We start from the raw sequence: 17865 nt of genomic DNA, 5'->3' as shown, positions 1-17865 counted from the left end.
TGAAAATGGAGAAATCCATGTAGTTATTTTTCCAGTCTGGAAGTTTTTCTCCAATCCTGTGACAGACCACATGCCCAGGACTCCTGCTGTTCACTACTGAATGATGGTCACAGTAGGATTTAGGTTTGTGAGACTATACGGTCACAGACTTGATGAAGCCTGCATTCAAGGAACATGAGACTGCCCCAGTAACTCCACCCAGCATTGCCTATACACAGCTAACAGTCTTTCCAAACAAGGCACAGGTATAAGTCCTTCTGAGCTGAGAGCTGAGATAGCTGCTATCAGTTCACCTCAGGGTATACCTGGATTGCAACAGATGTGCATTGGGACCACAAGCTGGACATATGCAGATCTTTTTTACCTTTTGACTGAGGAGTGGGGTGGGTGTGACTCGTCCATGCTGATCTCCTGGCTTGCTCATAAGGCAAATCTGCAAAGGAAAAATACAGTCCTTCATGCAGATATGGTATAAAGTGTTACCTGTCCATAAGAGGCACATTTCTGGGTGATTTGTTGGACTAGAAAAATCACTGAAATAAGAAGAATACTCCTTGTTAAACCCTTTATTGTCTGTATGATTTCTAAAAATAAGAGTATCATATTGTCTTCTGTATTGCTCTTTGGAGGCGCCTATTGTTAGATGCCTGAAATATCTGGCACAAATGCTCTACAGAGTCCAACATTTCCAAATGCTCAGAGTACTCCCTTTGGTCATCTTGTCTGACTGATATGTTCAACTCCTGCACTTGACATAAGCATTGGTCAGGCTTATGAACCACAGTAGGCCTCAATATGACTGTTCCCTGAATTGGACAGCTCATTAATAATAGAACACCAGGTGGGTGATCATGGCCGTGACCATGAACAAAGAGCCCTTGAACAGGTAACTCACTGAAATTCCTCATGCAGAAATGGCAAATTACATCAAGAGGTTGAAAGCAACATGGTAAGATTCTAAGTCTGACTGCAAGCCAATCACTTTATCTTATACAGATATCAAGCAGTCAGAGAAAGCCTAATCTGAGCACTCCTTGCTGAAACAGCAGGCTGCACAGCAGTGATCTCCCTTTGGACTGGGACACCTCTCAAGGTTACTCCTTGAGGTCAGGAGATCCCTACAAACTACATTTGTTGGTGAGTGAAATATTAGTCTTTAAGGATACCTGATTTATGTTAAGATTTAGCGACTTAAATATGCAGTAGATTAGTCATTGTGACTCTTGTCATCATAATCAATTAACTATATCAATCTACTTAGTATAACAAACTAAACTGCTGCTAAAACTGTGTATTGGATAGCTCCTGCAACACCTTCCTCAGCCAAAGGTACCAAGGAATGACACACAGTGTGCAGTGTGGACAATTTATACTAGAGCCTTGTGGGAAAAGTCTCCCAAGAGGTCAGAGCTCAGATTAAGAATAAACTGTGTGACATTCCCTTCCAGACTGTGTATGTAACAGTATTTTATTTTAAGAAGATAGACTTCAGTTGATTTACTTTGCAATTCTTTACTAGTCTGTTCCTGTTATCCCTTGAGATTAATCAAAGTTTATAGGTTGAATTTGAGAGTTTCTTTTTCTGCAGGGACATGGGAAACAACCAAGTCTTGTTTTTGTCTTTTGGAGATTCTCCTAAACTACTGTTATATATTCTTTTTGTTCTTAGTGGCTCTCACTGGTGTCATGTACTTTATCATGCTCTCTCCTTGATATTTTTCCTCAAGCTTGCAAGTCCTCTTTTCCCCAGATGCACCCTCTGGTCTAATTCTCATCATCTAGCATTTTTGGAGTAACTAATTGTTGCACTTTACTATTTTCACTCATTTCTCTTTTACCAGTCATTTCAAATTTAATAATTAATTTTCTTTCACAGTTCCTCCCACATCACAGTATCCTCACAGATCTCTAAAACCTTAGAATGTGAAAATAGTGAACATGCTTAAATGTTAAGAACAGCTATATACACATATTCCACATATTATCTATTTCTTCCAAAAAGCGATATTTTTTGTTTGATTGATTTTTTTTGTTTGTTTCTTTTTGTTTTGTTTTGTTTTGTTTTTCCTGCTTCATCTATTTAAATATACCTTTCCGCTTCTTGGGACAAGCTGCTTAATTTTATGTGTCTAAACTAAATTCTCATTTACCTTTTTCCTTTTTTTTTTTTTTTTTTTTTTCCACATATGCATTATTTTTATTTTAGTTAAATGGTTTAGTATATAAAATGAAGAAACTAAACCATAAAAGCTTTATTCATAAAGAACTAGAACTTAAAAGCTTTCTTGATAAAGTATATGCACGAAATTCAGTCATTCTTTTTACCCTTTGAAATCTTTTGCAGTTGCTTGTGCTTTTCTATGGCTGGCTTACACACATTAGCTGAAATTGTTGCCAAGATCATAGAGTTATGTAGCCTGCCCATGATTTCAGCAAGGTAACAGTACCCTCATCATAGAACTAAAGTGGTGCAAATAATGATTGTTAACAATGCTTGTGCTTTATTTTAGAAATTATTGGAAATGAAAGCAATTGGGAAGTAAAGAAACAGTCACAGACTGGCTCTGTGCACACCAGATGTATCTCTCTGTCCATTTCCAAGCACTATAAGCAGGAATATCAAATGCAAATAAAGTGTAATATGAAATTCAGAACCAAATTGCTTGTAATTTATTTAGTCTGTTTGGCCTGAGGAACAGACTGGCACTACCCAGCCATGTTGTCTCCTGGAATCTTACACTTCAAAAACTTTGCTTTTGCTGACATATGCATTTTATCGTTGTATCGCATTTAAATAACTAGTGCCTTTTTATCCCTGGTTTCTTGAGAACTATTCCAGAGTCTCATTTTTCAGATACTTGGAGAAAAAAAGATTGTACAAGCATTCATCTCTTAGCAGAAAATGGGTGTGGAACTGAATCACATTGATGTCCTGGACAGGTTGAGATCAACACCTGCTATCAATTGATGCAGTTGGAGAAACCTTATCGCCTGAAAACTCACAGAAATTCAGAAGCATTCTAGTCACTTTTCCAGGGTTTTCCAAATTCTTCTTGTACAGAAGGGAATAACTCAGCCATGGTGCCAGTTGAAGGACAGTGTTTGGAGGTTCAAACAAGTCCAGGATCTTCTAAACAAGACTAGGTACTTACAGAATAATAGAATCATGGAATGGTTTGGGTTGGAAGGGACCTTAAAGATCATTTAATTCCATCCTCCCTGCCACGGGCAGGTACACTCCCACCAGACCAGGCTGATCAAAGCCCCATCCCACAAGACCTTGAACACTTCCAAGGATGGGGCATCCTCAGCTTCTCCAGGGAAATCTGTTCCAGTGCCTCATCACCCCCACAGTGAAGAATTTCTTCCTTATATCTAATTTAAAGCCATTACTCCTTGTCCTATCACTACACCCCTGACAAAGAGTCCATCCCCAGCTTTCCTGTAGGCCCCTTTTAGATACTGGAAAGCCACTATAAGATCTTCCTGGAGCCTTCCCTTCTCCAGGCTGAACAACCCCAGCTGCCTCAGCCTGGCTTCAGAGGAGAAGAGCTCCAACTCTTTGATCATATTTTTGGCCCTCCTCTGGACTCATTCTAATACTTCCATACTTGTGGGTATTCTCCTCTCCTCTCCTCTCCTCTCCTCTCCTCTCCTCTCCTCTCCTCTCCTCTCCTCTCCTCTCCTCTCCTCTCCTCTCCTCTCCTCTCCTCTCCTCTCCTCTCCTCTCCTCTCCTCTCCTCTCCTCTCCTCTCCTCTCCTCTCCTCTCCTCTCCTCTCCTCTCCTCTCCTCTCCTCTCCTCTCCTCTCCTCTCCTCTCCTCTCCTCCCGCCCTTAAAATATTTATATATCTGTACACTGAGAGGGCTGTGTGATGCTGTCTGCTTGTACTCAGTGGCACTTACTGACCTGAAATACATGTGGTACAAATTTAGTACTGTGAGAAAACTTTTGCCTTTTAATATATCATAAAATGTTTTTTTTGACCACACCCTCTCCATTAATAGAAAAATCCACTTATCAGCCTTGCTTGAAACAGCACAAAATTCCAACTTTGTTCTTAGTTCAGAATTGCACCTTGATAAACATGTTGCTATCCTAGATAAGCAGATCTGTTCTTGTTCATGAAAAATTAGTACAACATGTTCTTATCTTGGGCAAATCTTTGATGGGAATGCTTCTGTTTGATGAGACGTAGACAAACCCATATTAGGTCTTCCTGAGCTCCTGATAGCTTCACTGTGTTACTTTCAGCTTGCTGAAACCTCGTGTTCTGTTGTAAAAGTGACTGAAGTAATATGCTTTTGTTATTGTAATTCATTATAAACATTGCTCATTTCCTATTCGCTATTGTAGTACCTTAACAATGGTAATGCTTAATTACCTTCTCCAAAATTGCATCCCAGGATTTGGCAAATTCAATTTAACCTTGTTTATTCCTCCACCCACCCTCGTTTTTGACCTTTTTCATGTCATCAAATGATTGTCCCGAGAGTCTGCTATTGCTCTTCGATGAAATGTGATTTGTTATGGAAAAGCTTCTTTGCAGTCTAGGTGACATGTAGTGTTTAACAGAAAGGAAAGCCAAGGAATAATTCAGTAAAATAGTTTCTTGACATAAAACTGAATTTCTGAAAAAAAATCTTTCTTTCTAAATGAACATTCTGACCTTGAAGATGTTTGCCAGATCTCTATTGTAAAAGATAAATTAAAATAATTCTTTCAAAAATCACTTGATATTTTGTTGCAGGAAATGCTTAGTTAGGATACAGCAGCTCTCACAGAAGAATAGAAGCGTGTTATATCCAAAGTACAATTCTCACAAGGAATTGTATCAATACAGAAAGATGAGTTTAATGTTAATATAAAGTGTTTTGTTTTGTAGATGTCAGGATATTTTATTTTGATAAAAATGCTGAAAGGAAGGGTTTCACAATATCAAATTTTAAAAAGATTTGAAAAAAAATATCTTTTACTTCAGAGAAAACTAGTATTTTATTTTTCCATCAGAAATTAGGATAAAAATGTATATATATATATATTAAAAACATAGAATTTCTCCTGGGATAGAAAAGCCAATTTTTGTTGAACGCCACTGGAAATATATCGATAAAATTGTATTATTTCACAACAGACACATTCTAGCCTTCACCTGAAATCCTCTCAGTTGTCATGGTTATTTGCTATAGGACACCCAGGTACCTCTGTTCTTATGTCGCATGCTCCTTTTCATTGGAAACTACTGACAGCTTTGGGCATCTAGTATAACATTGCATAGTTAGTATTTGATTCTACATCTATGATGTGTCTTCTCATTCATACTCATGTCCAGATTCCTCTAAGCCATTCAAAGCTCTTGGGTACTACAACAACTTGTGATCATGAGAGACACAATCTGCTTTAATGTTTCGTGAAAATATCTTTCCTTTTAACTTCTTCTGAAAATTCTTTTTTTCTAATACTGGGAAACAGACAAAGCAGGTACTCTGTGACACTCTATTTGATAATTATATCATGATTCTTCATTCCTAGACCCTGAGTTGAACAATCTCAAACTTTTATATCTTTCAATAGGTTCAAAAGATTTTCCATATTCCCATGGCTTGCTCTAAACACCATTTCTGCAAATAACCTTTTTGATGATTCATATGGTTTTCTATACAAGGCCACAGTGTTGGTTTATTTAATGGTACAATCAGATTTCCCATGCAACCCTCCACTATGCTCAAATATAAACAAATATAAACAAATATAAACAAATATATGCTATATTTGTTTACTTTTTTCACTTCAGCCAACAACTAGAGCGGTGGCTTTCATTGTGCCATAAATAAAGTTGCCTATGTTTAGCTCTTCTTTTATGATTGAAGAAGGTTAATTTCAGATCAGTAAGATATACAAATAACTTGTGCTTTATACTGCATTTATCAACTTGTATTTTCAGCTGTTAGCATATTGACAGTTCATTTATCTCAACTAAGACTTCTGGGCTACTTCACATGGATCCTTTGGAGGAATTTTTGGTTCTGAGTAATGTCAAAATCTCATGCTATCTCCAAGGTCTATACCAAATTTTATTGTGTCTTTTTTCCCATTACTATTAACTATTTATAATGCGGGCAATGTTAAAGCACCCACGATTTAAGCTGTTTACTTTTTAGACTTGGTAGCAGGTTAATTGGCCAGTTCTTGATTTGTTAAAATATTTTGTTTCTTACAACGTGCTAATGAAGTTTTATTGTAAATAGTTGTGGGGAATCTTGGTAAATTCCTTGTGAAATTCAAATGCCAAATATACAAATTGGATCTGTGGTTTCCTTTTTATTCACTACAGCATTGCTACAGATGAATAATTCTAGCAGAAGAATTTCAGAAGAACCTATAAATTGGGCAGGGTGGATTTATTCATGTGTTGGTCTGGTAAATGTTTCCCTATCTATCTTTTTTTTGTTTATGCATTAACAGATCTACAGACAGGCATATATACCTGTATATAAATGTACACAAAATAGTTAGTTGCATATACTCTCCTGGGTTATGCCCTACAGCATTGATAAGACATAAATAAAATATTTATTATTAAAAAGAAAAGCAAAGTTTTTAATGAGAGAAAGTATCTTTTCAAAAGAGCTCAGTCAATTCAAGTGTATGTCCCTTCAGACCACTTGGATGTATGCCTCTGGCTCAGTTACGGGTTTCCTTTAAATTCAGTATTTTGTTCCAACTCCCCTCAATGTATTACTATACTTTATGCTTATTACTGAAAAAGCAAATGTCCAGATAAGGCAGTTTTCCAACATCATTAGTTGTGAAGGGTGATGCAAAGAAAGTTTTTTATTTCATAGCAATGTCTTCATCTTTGTAATTATTCCCTTTAGCCTTTCACAAAACAGCACACCCACAATACTTCCATGGACCTCACACTTCTCAACAACAAGAACTTCCTTGTGGTTTGTTTTTACTTATTCAGTCTCTTAAATTCATGATCAGATGTATAAAATAAAAAAAAAAAATAGAGAGCAAGAGAAATATTTTAGAGTACTTTTTCCCAATATATTTCAACTTACAAAGGAGGATATTCCTGACTCATTTCACAGACAGGGAGCTAAAGCACATTGAAAAGTGACTGCACTGGAATCACACAACAGAACCAGTGAACACAGCTCTAGTCTTCTAGAGCTTCTTCAGAGCTTCTTCACAGCTCTGGTGTCTAGAACACTAGACTTCATTGCTTTAAAGGCAGAGATAAATGGATGACACAGATGTTAACTTTTCTATTTAATCATCTTACTCTACACAATGTTATATATGCAGACATATATATAAAGGTGTACATAGTATGTGTGTACATACATAATATAACCTATCATTTATCAAGAGAAAATAGAAGGAGTAAAAGACAGAGATACTTCAAGAGATCAAATGAATAGTACAAAAGGTTGTCATTTTTCATACCTGGCCTGGTTGTAATTCTTTGTGTTGCTTCTGGATAAACTGATGTATTTGGAAAAATAAAAGTGGCACCTCCTAAAGAGAAAGAAGAAGACATAACACCTAAAGATTCATTTTCACAGTCCCTAATTCCATTGATACTTTCCCTCTTCTAGTGTGTCTAAATGAAGACTCTGAATATTTTGTACCTTAGGAATGTTATATGAATACTGTTAGCCTTTTCACCTGTGTAAGTCCTCTCATGACTGGATACATGTCCATGTAAAATCAATGTTAAAGGGGAAGAGAATCAAGTTCAGGAAATCCTTACTGCCCTCCCCACACATCCCCACCCACATGGGCAGGTTGTTTCATATCTTCTGAAATAAGACTTCTTTGCCTTCTCTTCATGCTTGGAAGAACATGCACTTCCCAAACAAGTTCATATTTCCCACAGAGACCGCAGAAAAAGCCTATTCATGTCAGTGGCATCTTCTCACAGACCTTGGTGGGGTCTGTGTCAGACCCTCAGAAACCCCACTAAAAATATTTCTTGATAATAGAAAATGGTATCTCACATCTCAGGAACTGAAATTGCTCTACATCAACAGACCTCTAATTGCTATTTCTAGGATTGTGAAAAGGGTCATAAGGAATTATCTGTGTAGTTACTCCTGACTTCATGAGGAACTTGTTCCTAATCCTTTTGTGGCCTTTTGAAAACCCCACTCCAAAGCTCTAATGCCAATGGAATAATTCAATTTTTCCTGTGGCAATGATCAATGGCATAAATGCAGACAATCTCGTTTTGGTGAACTGTATTTTAAAACAGCGTTGTCAGTGCACACATAGAAAAAGATAACACATGGAACTGTTGAACGACACTTGGATAACAGTATGTGGATGCTGTTTGGCAAATTAGGATTTGGGCAGCCAAAGATGGAAAAGACTGTAAAGGCCATCTATTTTTAAAAAGGGCTTAAGGCTTATTCCAAACCCCATCAAAGTCAATGGAAAAAAAAAAAAATCTGTTGCTTTTGGTAGGATTTCCTGAATGCTTACAGCTCACAGTAGGACTTTATGTCAAATGGCAAACATCTAATCTCAGTGAGAAATCTTCTGATCTAGTTCATTTCTCTATGAAACTCACTGCTATTTACCACAGTGAAAAACTAAGTGAAATATGATATATTGCCTTTTTTTTTTTAATTTTATTTTTCATTTTACTTTTTTTTTTTTTTTTTATTTATCCTTTGTATTATCTTTTTCATTTCTCATAAATAATTGTTATTTCTGGTCACTGTAGGCAACTAATACACTCAGGCATGATCATGCAATATTCCAAACAACTTTAATCGATATGCATACTATATTATATGTACAATTCCATGCCATCCTCTGTTGCACAACTGCTAGAGAAAGATAAAATTTGTTCTGAATTACATGTATTTTCATAAATATTTTAAGTTAAAGTTTGAAATACACATTTTTGAGGCTTTTGTTGTGTTGTTCTCCTACCTACATTCTATACTTCCTGTGCTAACTTAAGAGAAGTGTGAGTACTAACAAAAATCATTTTACATTCAGAACAGACAGTGGAGATTCTAACATCGAATTTAGTGGAGATCCCAACACAAAACACATATTATAGCTGATAAATGAGATGAGGTAGCTGCCTAAATAACAATTTTATTAAGTCTGCAATATATGCTGCATGGGAGGGGAAATGGTCCCCATATATCACAGCATTTAGGCAAGCACTGCCTAAATGCTTGCACTTTTGAGCTCCAGCAACGTTTTTGGGATTCATGGTATAGATCTGACAGTAAAATAAGACAGAATGAGGAAAAGTTTTCAGAGACAAAGGCCCCAAGCCTGCAGTTTATCATGTGTTAGGGACCCCATTAGCTTGTAGAACACAAGAAATTATCAGTGGGGAAACCATTTTGCACCATCTGGCCCTAAGTGACCCCACCTTTTTTTCTGTGTGTATGTGCAAGAAACACACACACAACAAGGAGAGGATACGCTCATCTCTCTCCTTGTTTACTATTTCCACTTTGAGCAAGCAACCCATAAACAGGAATCCTGTGCTTTTAGAAGATGACCTATAGCAACGGGAGCAGTGCCAGCATTACCTGTGTTTCTAGCATGCATTAACCGTGGAGAGTTTTGTAAGGCCTTATCAACATCATCTGAAGTCAAATGTGGAAGAGGAGCTACAAAACAAAACAAAAAGCAACACCAAAATGAAAAAAAAAATGAGAATTATCTTTTAAAACCATATTTTCCCATAGAGGATTGTTTGAATGTGAATCTACCAACAGTGAGTTTCAGTCTGCAGTTTGCAGGGAGGTATGTGTGTTATAGCTTAAACAACAGCATTCATTTGTTTAAAATTATGAATGCAGAATATTTCTGGCTGATTATTGATAGTGTGCGTGTGGAGAAGACTGCACCGCACTGGTGTTGCAATGCTTGTTGTTTTTTTTCTTTTAAAACCATGTTCATTTTAACTTCTTCAAACTGAGGCACACCTGCGAAATTTCCTCAAGCTTAGATAAAAGTGCTCAAGTCAGGAATTCACTAGTCCCTTCTTTTCCTTTGAAATGCTTCTACACTAGAAGTAATTTGCATTTGGACTTCAGGGACTGTTTTTTATTTTTATTTTTATCTTTTTTTTTTTTCCCACAAATCTACAGAACTTTTATTCAGTTCAGTGAAATCTTTCTTATCCTATTCAGAGTAGAGCAAACTGCTACTAGCTCTTAAAATCATGCCTGGAATTTGCTTTATAAATCAATGTTTGCACTATTATTTAGTGTTCTCATTGTTAAAATGGAAATAAAAAAGTATGTGACCAGAAAAAACATTAGCACTGAGTCCCATCTGATTTTCTTCCTATAGTGTACTGATAAATATGCTGGGGTTCAACTGAATTTTGTCTGAGATGGATATGCATAAATATTGCCTAACTCTTATCTTCAACAAACATGAGCAAAAGCCAACAGAAAATAATGGGATTTTTTCTTCAAAATCAAGAGTCTTTGGATCGGGCTTCTTGTTATGTTCCTAGGATTAGCAACATTAGCAACAGAGACATCTGAAAACTCATCAGGATGTATTCATACCATTCAAATCAATAAAAATAAAGTCTGATATCAACTACAGATTGGTCATAAGCACTAGCACAATGACAGAAAACAGGCTTACTCTCTCTGAGGTAGTGTAGATGTGACAGGAGGATATCTGCATTATAGCTTGGGGTGAGTCTCTGGAAGTCGTCTTTGGTCATTTTACACAACTCCTTGCCATCAATGTTCTGGAACAACAAGATGTCCACATCTGGGAGACCATACTCCTTCACTGCCCACTCCAGCCACTGGCGTACGTGGTCTGTACTCCATAACGTAGGATCTAGCGTTATTACAAAGCATAAAATTAGTTGGGAGGAGAGAGTGTTGATGTGCTAGATCAGTGCAAAAAGAATGTAAACCAAATTGGAGAGACTTTAATCCCCTGCATGCTGACTGGTGGAGATACATGAGGAATTACTTTGTTTTACTTGGTGGAGAGGAGAATAACTGTCCATTGAAAAAAACTAGTGAAGAGCTGTAAACCCTGATTATTAGCAGGAAGCCCTGATTATTAACTGTTGGGCTCCTTCTTCCATTTAATATTTTCATCTTGCCATTTTTCTGAATTTCTATCCACAAATTAACACAGACTTCTTTCCTCATGTAAAGAACACTATTCAGAAAATCATTTAAGACAGTCTATTAACAACACTACAACCTGCATCTGAAAAAAAAAAAAAAAATCAAAGCTCTCAGTTGAATCTGTACCCTTATTCAAGAGAAATTTCCACTCAAATCAATATTACTATTTCCTAGAATAGGCTAAGCAAGCACTCAGATTCGGCTATTTATTTCATATGCTAGAGTGTTATTTTATAAACTAGAGTGGGTCATATTAAAATAGTCTGCACTTCCTTTCCTAGACTTTTGTGTTGCTTTGCTATATGTTCCCACACTTGCATGGGTTTTTACTTACTACCTGAAGTATTGGCAAAGCCACCGGGGGAACAAAACAAGAACAAGCCCAAATACCTTGAATCTTCAAGAGCCATATTTGAATCTCCAGTTCTAACTTAAAGTTTTGTTTTGTTTTGTGTTCTGTTTTTTTGTTTGTTTGTTTTGTTGTTTTTTTTTTTTTTTTTTTTTTTTCCTCTAAACTACTCATTTCTGCCTCTTCCGTTCTACTTTTTGCTATTCCTGTGAGTTAGAGCAAGTGAGCAAGCCCACGCCAGCCTGAAGGTCCCTAAAGACCTGCAATGCACATCTTCATAAAGGAAGACAGAGCTCCTGGCATGAAGACTTTATACTTTTTGCAGAGAAAAGTAAGAGCCAAGGAGACACATATTCCTTAAGAGTTTCTGCCTTTCAGCACACAGAGGTCAAATGGCTGTAATCCATTGCACAAAAGTCTGCAAAAGAGCTGGGACTTGAAAGACAGCCTAAATATATTTTCTATGTATTGACTTCTCTGTCATATTATCTCTTCTGACCATTATTCAGGTTGATCTGAAGGAGGTGGGGACCTCTTTCCATTGACTAGACACTATTCAGTGTCTGTCATGCTGCTCATTCCCAATTCCTTACTCATCAGTATTTCCCCTTTTCTGATGTTTCTCTTGGAATTTTAAGTCAGAAGTGAAAGTCAGAGTACTTGATCCTCTGGAGCTTCAGGGTGTTTCTCCATTCTCACAAGCACACCAGAAATCACTTAAAATAACCCCTCCATCTGGTGTGAAATATGTAGCAAACCACAGGGATTAAAGTCTGATCCCCTGGGGTCTGGTTGAGATCGCCCACACCTACAGCAGAGAATTCCAGCAACTACATTTAATATGGGTTGAAGTAAACAACCAAACATCAGGATGATTACCAAAATATTTTCATTATGCCTATTTTTAAATGTTTCTTATTTATCATAACTAATGAGTTACCACAGTTGGAAATGTGAATTTTGCTTTTTTATTGCTAAACATTGTCACATGAGTAGCACACTGCCTATGTGGTAGCCAAAAAAAAAAAAAACACTACTGATTTTTACCTATATCTTTCTCAAAATAACAAGGCTGTGACTTTGACTATCTTGTACCTTGAATGTTGTTGTAATTCACCTCAAAACACAGCTCCAGAAATACACTGAGAAAAAAAAAGATCTTGCTGAGCTAACCATGCTGAGGTTTACTAAAAGACTGGAAGAAGTGACAGGCAGCAAGAAGACTAATGTTTGTTTCAGAACAAAATTCATATGCCATGAGTTTCAGTGTGGTCTGCTTCCAGCTAGGCAGGACACCTCATTATTCGGTGCATCACTCTGCTGTGCTTCAGAAAAGACCTGTCAACACCATTGCAGAGGGTACTGCAACATATTTGTCCACACATATCTTGACAAATAACTGAAATAATCACAGCTTGCAAAATTGGCCACAGTTAGGACTCTTGCATATATTAGCAACCGAAAAACTGTAAGAATATTAAGCAACATAGTAGTAGCAGAAATGTTTCTGAGAGGCACATCTATGTTGGAGAGGAACTAGTAGCAAAACATTCCCGTCTGTTTGCAAATTACAGGTATTTGTCATTTGTGTATCCAGTGGTTTATGAATATGTATATATTTCAAGATGGTCTAATGCTTGGACCTCAGAAATAGTCACGGTATTTTGCAAACCTAGGCAACAAACCTTCCAGCAGAGTTTTGTGTGGAAGATGAGGTACACCAGAGTTCAGCTAACTGCTGAATCCCATAACCAAGCTCCCACCAGAAACAAGAATTTCTCAATTATGCTCTTACATTGCAGTAGAGTTGTCAGTTTGCTCATTAAAATGTATTACACTGTCCAAACTGAGGGAGTAACCTAGATAAAAGTTTTTCATGCACTGCCTGATTTCACAGATGCTATTCTGCTTTTAGCATGCTGAGGACCACACTGCATTTGGCATTTTCAGGGAAATTATGTGGTACAGTGATCCATTTTCCTTCACAGAATCATAGAATGATTTGGGTTGGAAGGGACCTTAAAGGTCATCTAATGCTAACCCCCTTCCATGGGCAGGGACACCTCCCACTAGACCAGGTTGCTCAGAGCCCCATCCAACCTGGCATTAGACACATCCAGGGATATGGCATCCACAAACTCTCCAGGCATCCTATTCCTCCCACCAGACCAGGTTACCCAAAGCCCCATCCAGCCTGGCCTTGAACACTTCCAGGGATGGGGCATGCACATCTTCTCTGGACAACCTCTTCCAGTGCCTCATCACCCTCACAGTGAAGAATTTCTTCCTTATATCTAATTTGAATCTACTCTTTTTTAGTTTAAAGCCATTACCCCTTGTCCTATCACTACACCCCTGACAGAGTCCTGCCCCAGCTTTCCTGTAGGCCCCCTTCAGGTGCTGGAAGGCCACTATAAGGTCTTCCTGGAGCCTTCTCTTCTCCAGGATGAACAATCCCAACTCTCTCAATCTGTCTTCACAGGAGAGGTGCTCCAGCCCAACTTCTTCCCAGACATTCCACACCAGCCAGTCCATGGGGTTAGGAAATGGAAGTTGCCGTTTATTTTGCTCACTTCAGGTGAGGGTGAAATACTCCAAAAAGGAATGAGGTAAGTCAGATAGGATCTGAGTGCCTGTCACTAGCCAGTTCTGCCTCTGAAACAGGAAGAACAGGTTGAGGAGGTGGTTTCATTGTGATATATTTCATCTCATTCTCTTAATAGCTCTGGGAAATTACTGCTCTTCCTGATCACACTGCCACTTGTCTTCAAATCTACTTAAATGAAGTTCATAGATTTTTTGAGGGAAAATGCGTTTGTTTGCATGAAATTTTTGTGTAGAGGGTCTAACCTGCTGGCACAATAACTCTTCGTTCGTTGGTAGTCATATTTGGGGGTGGAATGTGCTTCTCTTCCATGTAGCTTCCATAGTTCATCCCAACATTGTCTGAGCCGCTAACCATTTTCCCTCCTTTTGCCACGCTGCAGTCATCAGGTGAATTCCTAGACAAAGAAGAGAGGTGTGCTTTGATTATTATTTCAGTTCCTACTAATATCCTCAGCAAAGAATCATGCTGAATGAGATGGAAAAAAATGAGACTGGAGCATCAGGAGTGGCTGTCGTTGGTAAACTCTACCCAATGACTACTACCCAATGACTCTGCCGAATCCTTCAGTTGCTTCAGAAAAAATTACCAACCTCTATGAGCAACATATTTCTTTTTGGGGGTATTGGTCTCCTTGTCTCCAAACCTGTAAATGCTAATGTCTTATTTCTGGAAACTGGGCTAGAATGGAGGCTTTTTCATGAGCTTGCTGAGCCTGATGGCTGCACGGAGCTGTGCTTCTCTCTCCAAGCATCTCACAGACAATTCAGCAAAACATAGTGATGCACTTAAGATATTAGAGGAAAAAAATACAACAGTTCTCTTCAGGCATGGACAGCTTTCCACCTCCACTACTGTCATTGTTTCATGTGAGCCACACTCAGTTGCACTTTATGTTATGCAATGTAGACATATTTCTGCATATGGCCTACAGAAAAGTAACATTTGCCAAATCCGTGATTCAAAATACCACACGCATGACTGGAAAAACCTTTCAGCTCCTGACTAGTGCAGTCTCCATGGTACTATAGTCAAGAAATGGAAATCTGCAGAGGATCTGCAACCAGACACCTCTTTAATTTTGGCTTTACTTTCTGAATAGAGTCTTTAGGTTTAACATCCCACAGTGGGTTCCCTAATGGTATTTTAATTGCATCACAGTTTTCTTCCTGGCAGACACAGACATATTTGTCCCTTAATTTAATGTCTACAATGTGTTTCATCAGAGAGAGAAAAATTGTTACAAAAAAATCAAAAGAAAGAACAGAGCCATAGGGAATACCTTTAAATGCAAAGAGGCTGTTTGGCAAGAGAAGGAGGGTGTTACTTGGGTTTGGGTTTCTTCAGTGATACTACATTGCTAACAACCTTTATTTCAGTTCTGCCATTTAACTGCTGAAATTGCAGTATGGTCTTACTACACCAGCAATAAGTCAGGGTGTTATGCTTCATTTCGGTTCCTTGCGAACTAACTAATTTGCAGTCCAGAGGACTGAGAGACCCTCTGAGGACCTAGACTCTGGGAAGGGTATTTCAAGATCTGCCGTCATCCCCTGGTTCCAAAAGGGTTTCACCAAGAGCCTCTTGCTCTCCCCAGCTTGGAAACCCCAGCTCTTGATGCAACCATTGCAAACATTAGGCAGCAGTGTCACTGTAAGGTCACCAACAGTCAGGCACTCTCCCAGAAGTGTTAAACTAATGTTTGAAGACAAAAGAGGAAAAATAATATACCATTTAGCCAACTGTCTGCTCAACATATAGCAAAAGGATGTGGCAGATATTTTATCCAATGCCTAAGTGACTCAGTTGTGTTGTCTGCTCAGCACATGTGTCAGGAACTAATGTAGCTATTGTTTCACGTGTGTTTTAAAAAATAGTTAGCTTTTTGAAAGCTGAAAAGATTTAGTATATATCTTACGTACTATAAATACATTTTAAACATATCAGTTTTCTCTGTGCCTTGATACTGTGTATTTATCACATTATGTTAACATATATACTAAACAAACAAACAAAAAACTGCCGATGGTGTTCAGTTTAAAAAGAAAATATATCACAGAAATCATTCCAGAGCTACTGTCATCTTCTTTAGCAGGAGGAACAGCATCCTGAATGTTGCCTGGGAAATGTTGGCTGCACATACCTTTTTCAGGTATAAAATATCTTGGGTGCTGCTTAACACAGTACATCTGAAATCTGGCTTGTGTAAGGGTCCTGTAAGTACATGTCAGCAACAAAACTGAATAATACCCACAAGGGAAGATACAGACAGCATGTGGTCTTGCCTGTCATTGAGTGGTGGTGAATTTAGCCTTTCCAACAGAATCAGAATACTTGGGCATTATTCTCTCAGGTTTAATTTTTCTATCCCACTACATACCTATAAATATAATTCTGGGAGGCAGCTTATTTCTGCCTAAATGGAGCTAAGCAAAACAAAATAACTTTTATTTCAGACATAAGCATGTTGAAAGTGAGCTTTTGAGATGATTGCTTGTGAATAAAATGTTGGCTTTTTCTGTTTACCTTTAACAAATAGAAATGGCATCTATGTGTAAACGAGTCTACATAGTAAACATGTATATTTGGATCCATGGCCCTCATTTGTACCTGTGCAGATGCTCACCCTAACTGCCAAGGTCATGTTATGTTACCAAGACAAAAGAAAGGGCAATTTGACTCATGCACTGACTGTTTTTGTTGTTGTCGTTGTCGTTGTCGTTGTTGTTTTGTTTTGTTTTGTTTTTGGTACATTTTGAGGAAACAGAGAGCTAGCAGCATCCTTCGGCCTAACTGCCAGTTACTTTTTTTTTTATTTTTTTATTTTTTTTCCCCGGGAAAAGTAACTCAGGATACAGCAATATCAAAATCTTAATACTGACATGAAATACAACATCAATATTGGCCTAAACTACTTCCACAGGCAATCATACATTAAAATAAATAAATAAATAAATAAATAAATAAATAAAAACTAATGTAAACATGGAACAGTAAATGATGTGAAAGATCCACTGGTAGCACACAGCTTTTGGCAACCTGACAAGGCTGCTGAGCTGATTTTCTGATTTGAATATAAACAGAGAGAGGGTGGGGAAGAAGATCATAAATAGGTCATAACTTTTCATTAAAATCCAGAAGGAGACAGTCAAGAGTTTTGTCGTGTTAGTGTGCTGGGTGGACAAACAAATCCTCAGTTCAGCAAATCTTCTAAGATCATGTTTAATTCAAGCATGTAAGAAGCTCTATAGGAGCTAACAGGGCTACTTGGGCATTTTTGGTACACATAAGCACATGCTCATCAAATTGAGCATGTGCTTATGTGTACCACTGAGCCAAAGCTTAACTCAGATGGCTGGAATTGACTTCTATGACATAGAAGTCAAAAACTGAAAATGCAAGCAAACACCAGAAAATGGTATTTTTAGTGCCCAGAACAACAAGAGAATGATTGTATTCAAAAGTAGTTTTTTTGTTTTGTTTTGTTTTGTTTTTAAGACATTCTGTGAACCTGCCTTATTTCTGAACCACCAGGGGAGCAGGGGCAGTGGAAAAGCAGCTTTCAGAACATGTGCCCTGTGCAAAGGGTGCAGCTCCACAGTGATTCATCCTCATCTCCACGTCTGAAATGAAACCTGAGATATTTGTCTTCTCAGCTGCATGTTATTTTTACCCTTTGTAAATATACTGAGTTACACCTGGAAATTACCCAAATAAATAAATAAATTAAAAGTGGAAAGACTACAATCATGTTACCCAAA

General features: G+C 37.8%; 1 protein-coding gene across 6 annotated transcripts in view; it reads right to left on the bottom strand.

Annotated features, from left to right (window-relative positions):
• Positions 1 to 17865, bottom strand: part of ERG (ETS transcription factor ERG) — a 148932-nt gene that overhangs the window by 7683 nt on the left and 123384 nt on the right. For 5 of the 6 annotated variants that reach the window (XM_084284052.1, XM_084284051.1, XM_084284056.1 and 2 more), the window contains 5 exons: positions 14350 to 14501; positions 10645 to 10848; positions 9570 to 9650; positions 7456 to 7527; positions 365 to 433 (listed from right to left, as the gene is read on the bottom strand). In XM_084284052.1, the coding sequence (XP_084140178.1) occupies positions 365 to 433; positions 7456 to 7527; positions 9570 to 9650; positions 10645 to 10848; positions 14350 to 14501 (578 nt within the window). The remainder of the gene's footprint in view (positions 1 to 364; positions 434 to 7455; positions 7528 to 9569; positions 9651 to 10644; positions 10849 to 14349; positions 14502 to 17865) is intronic. The other variant, XM_084284054.1, reaches the window with a different exon arrangement.

This window comes from Netta rufina (assembly GCF_964035555.1).
Source record: "Netta rufina genome assembly, chromosome: 1".
In the NCBI taxonomy this organism is placed as follows: Eukaryota; Metazoa; Chordata; class Aves; order Anseriformes; family Anatidae; genus Netta; species Netta rufina.
This window is presented reverse-complemented; position numbering and strand designations above follow the sequence as displayed.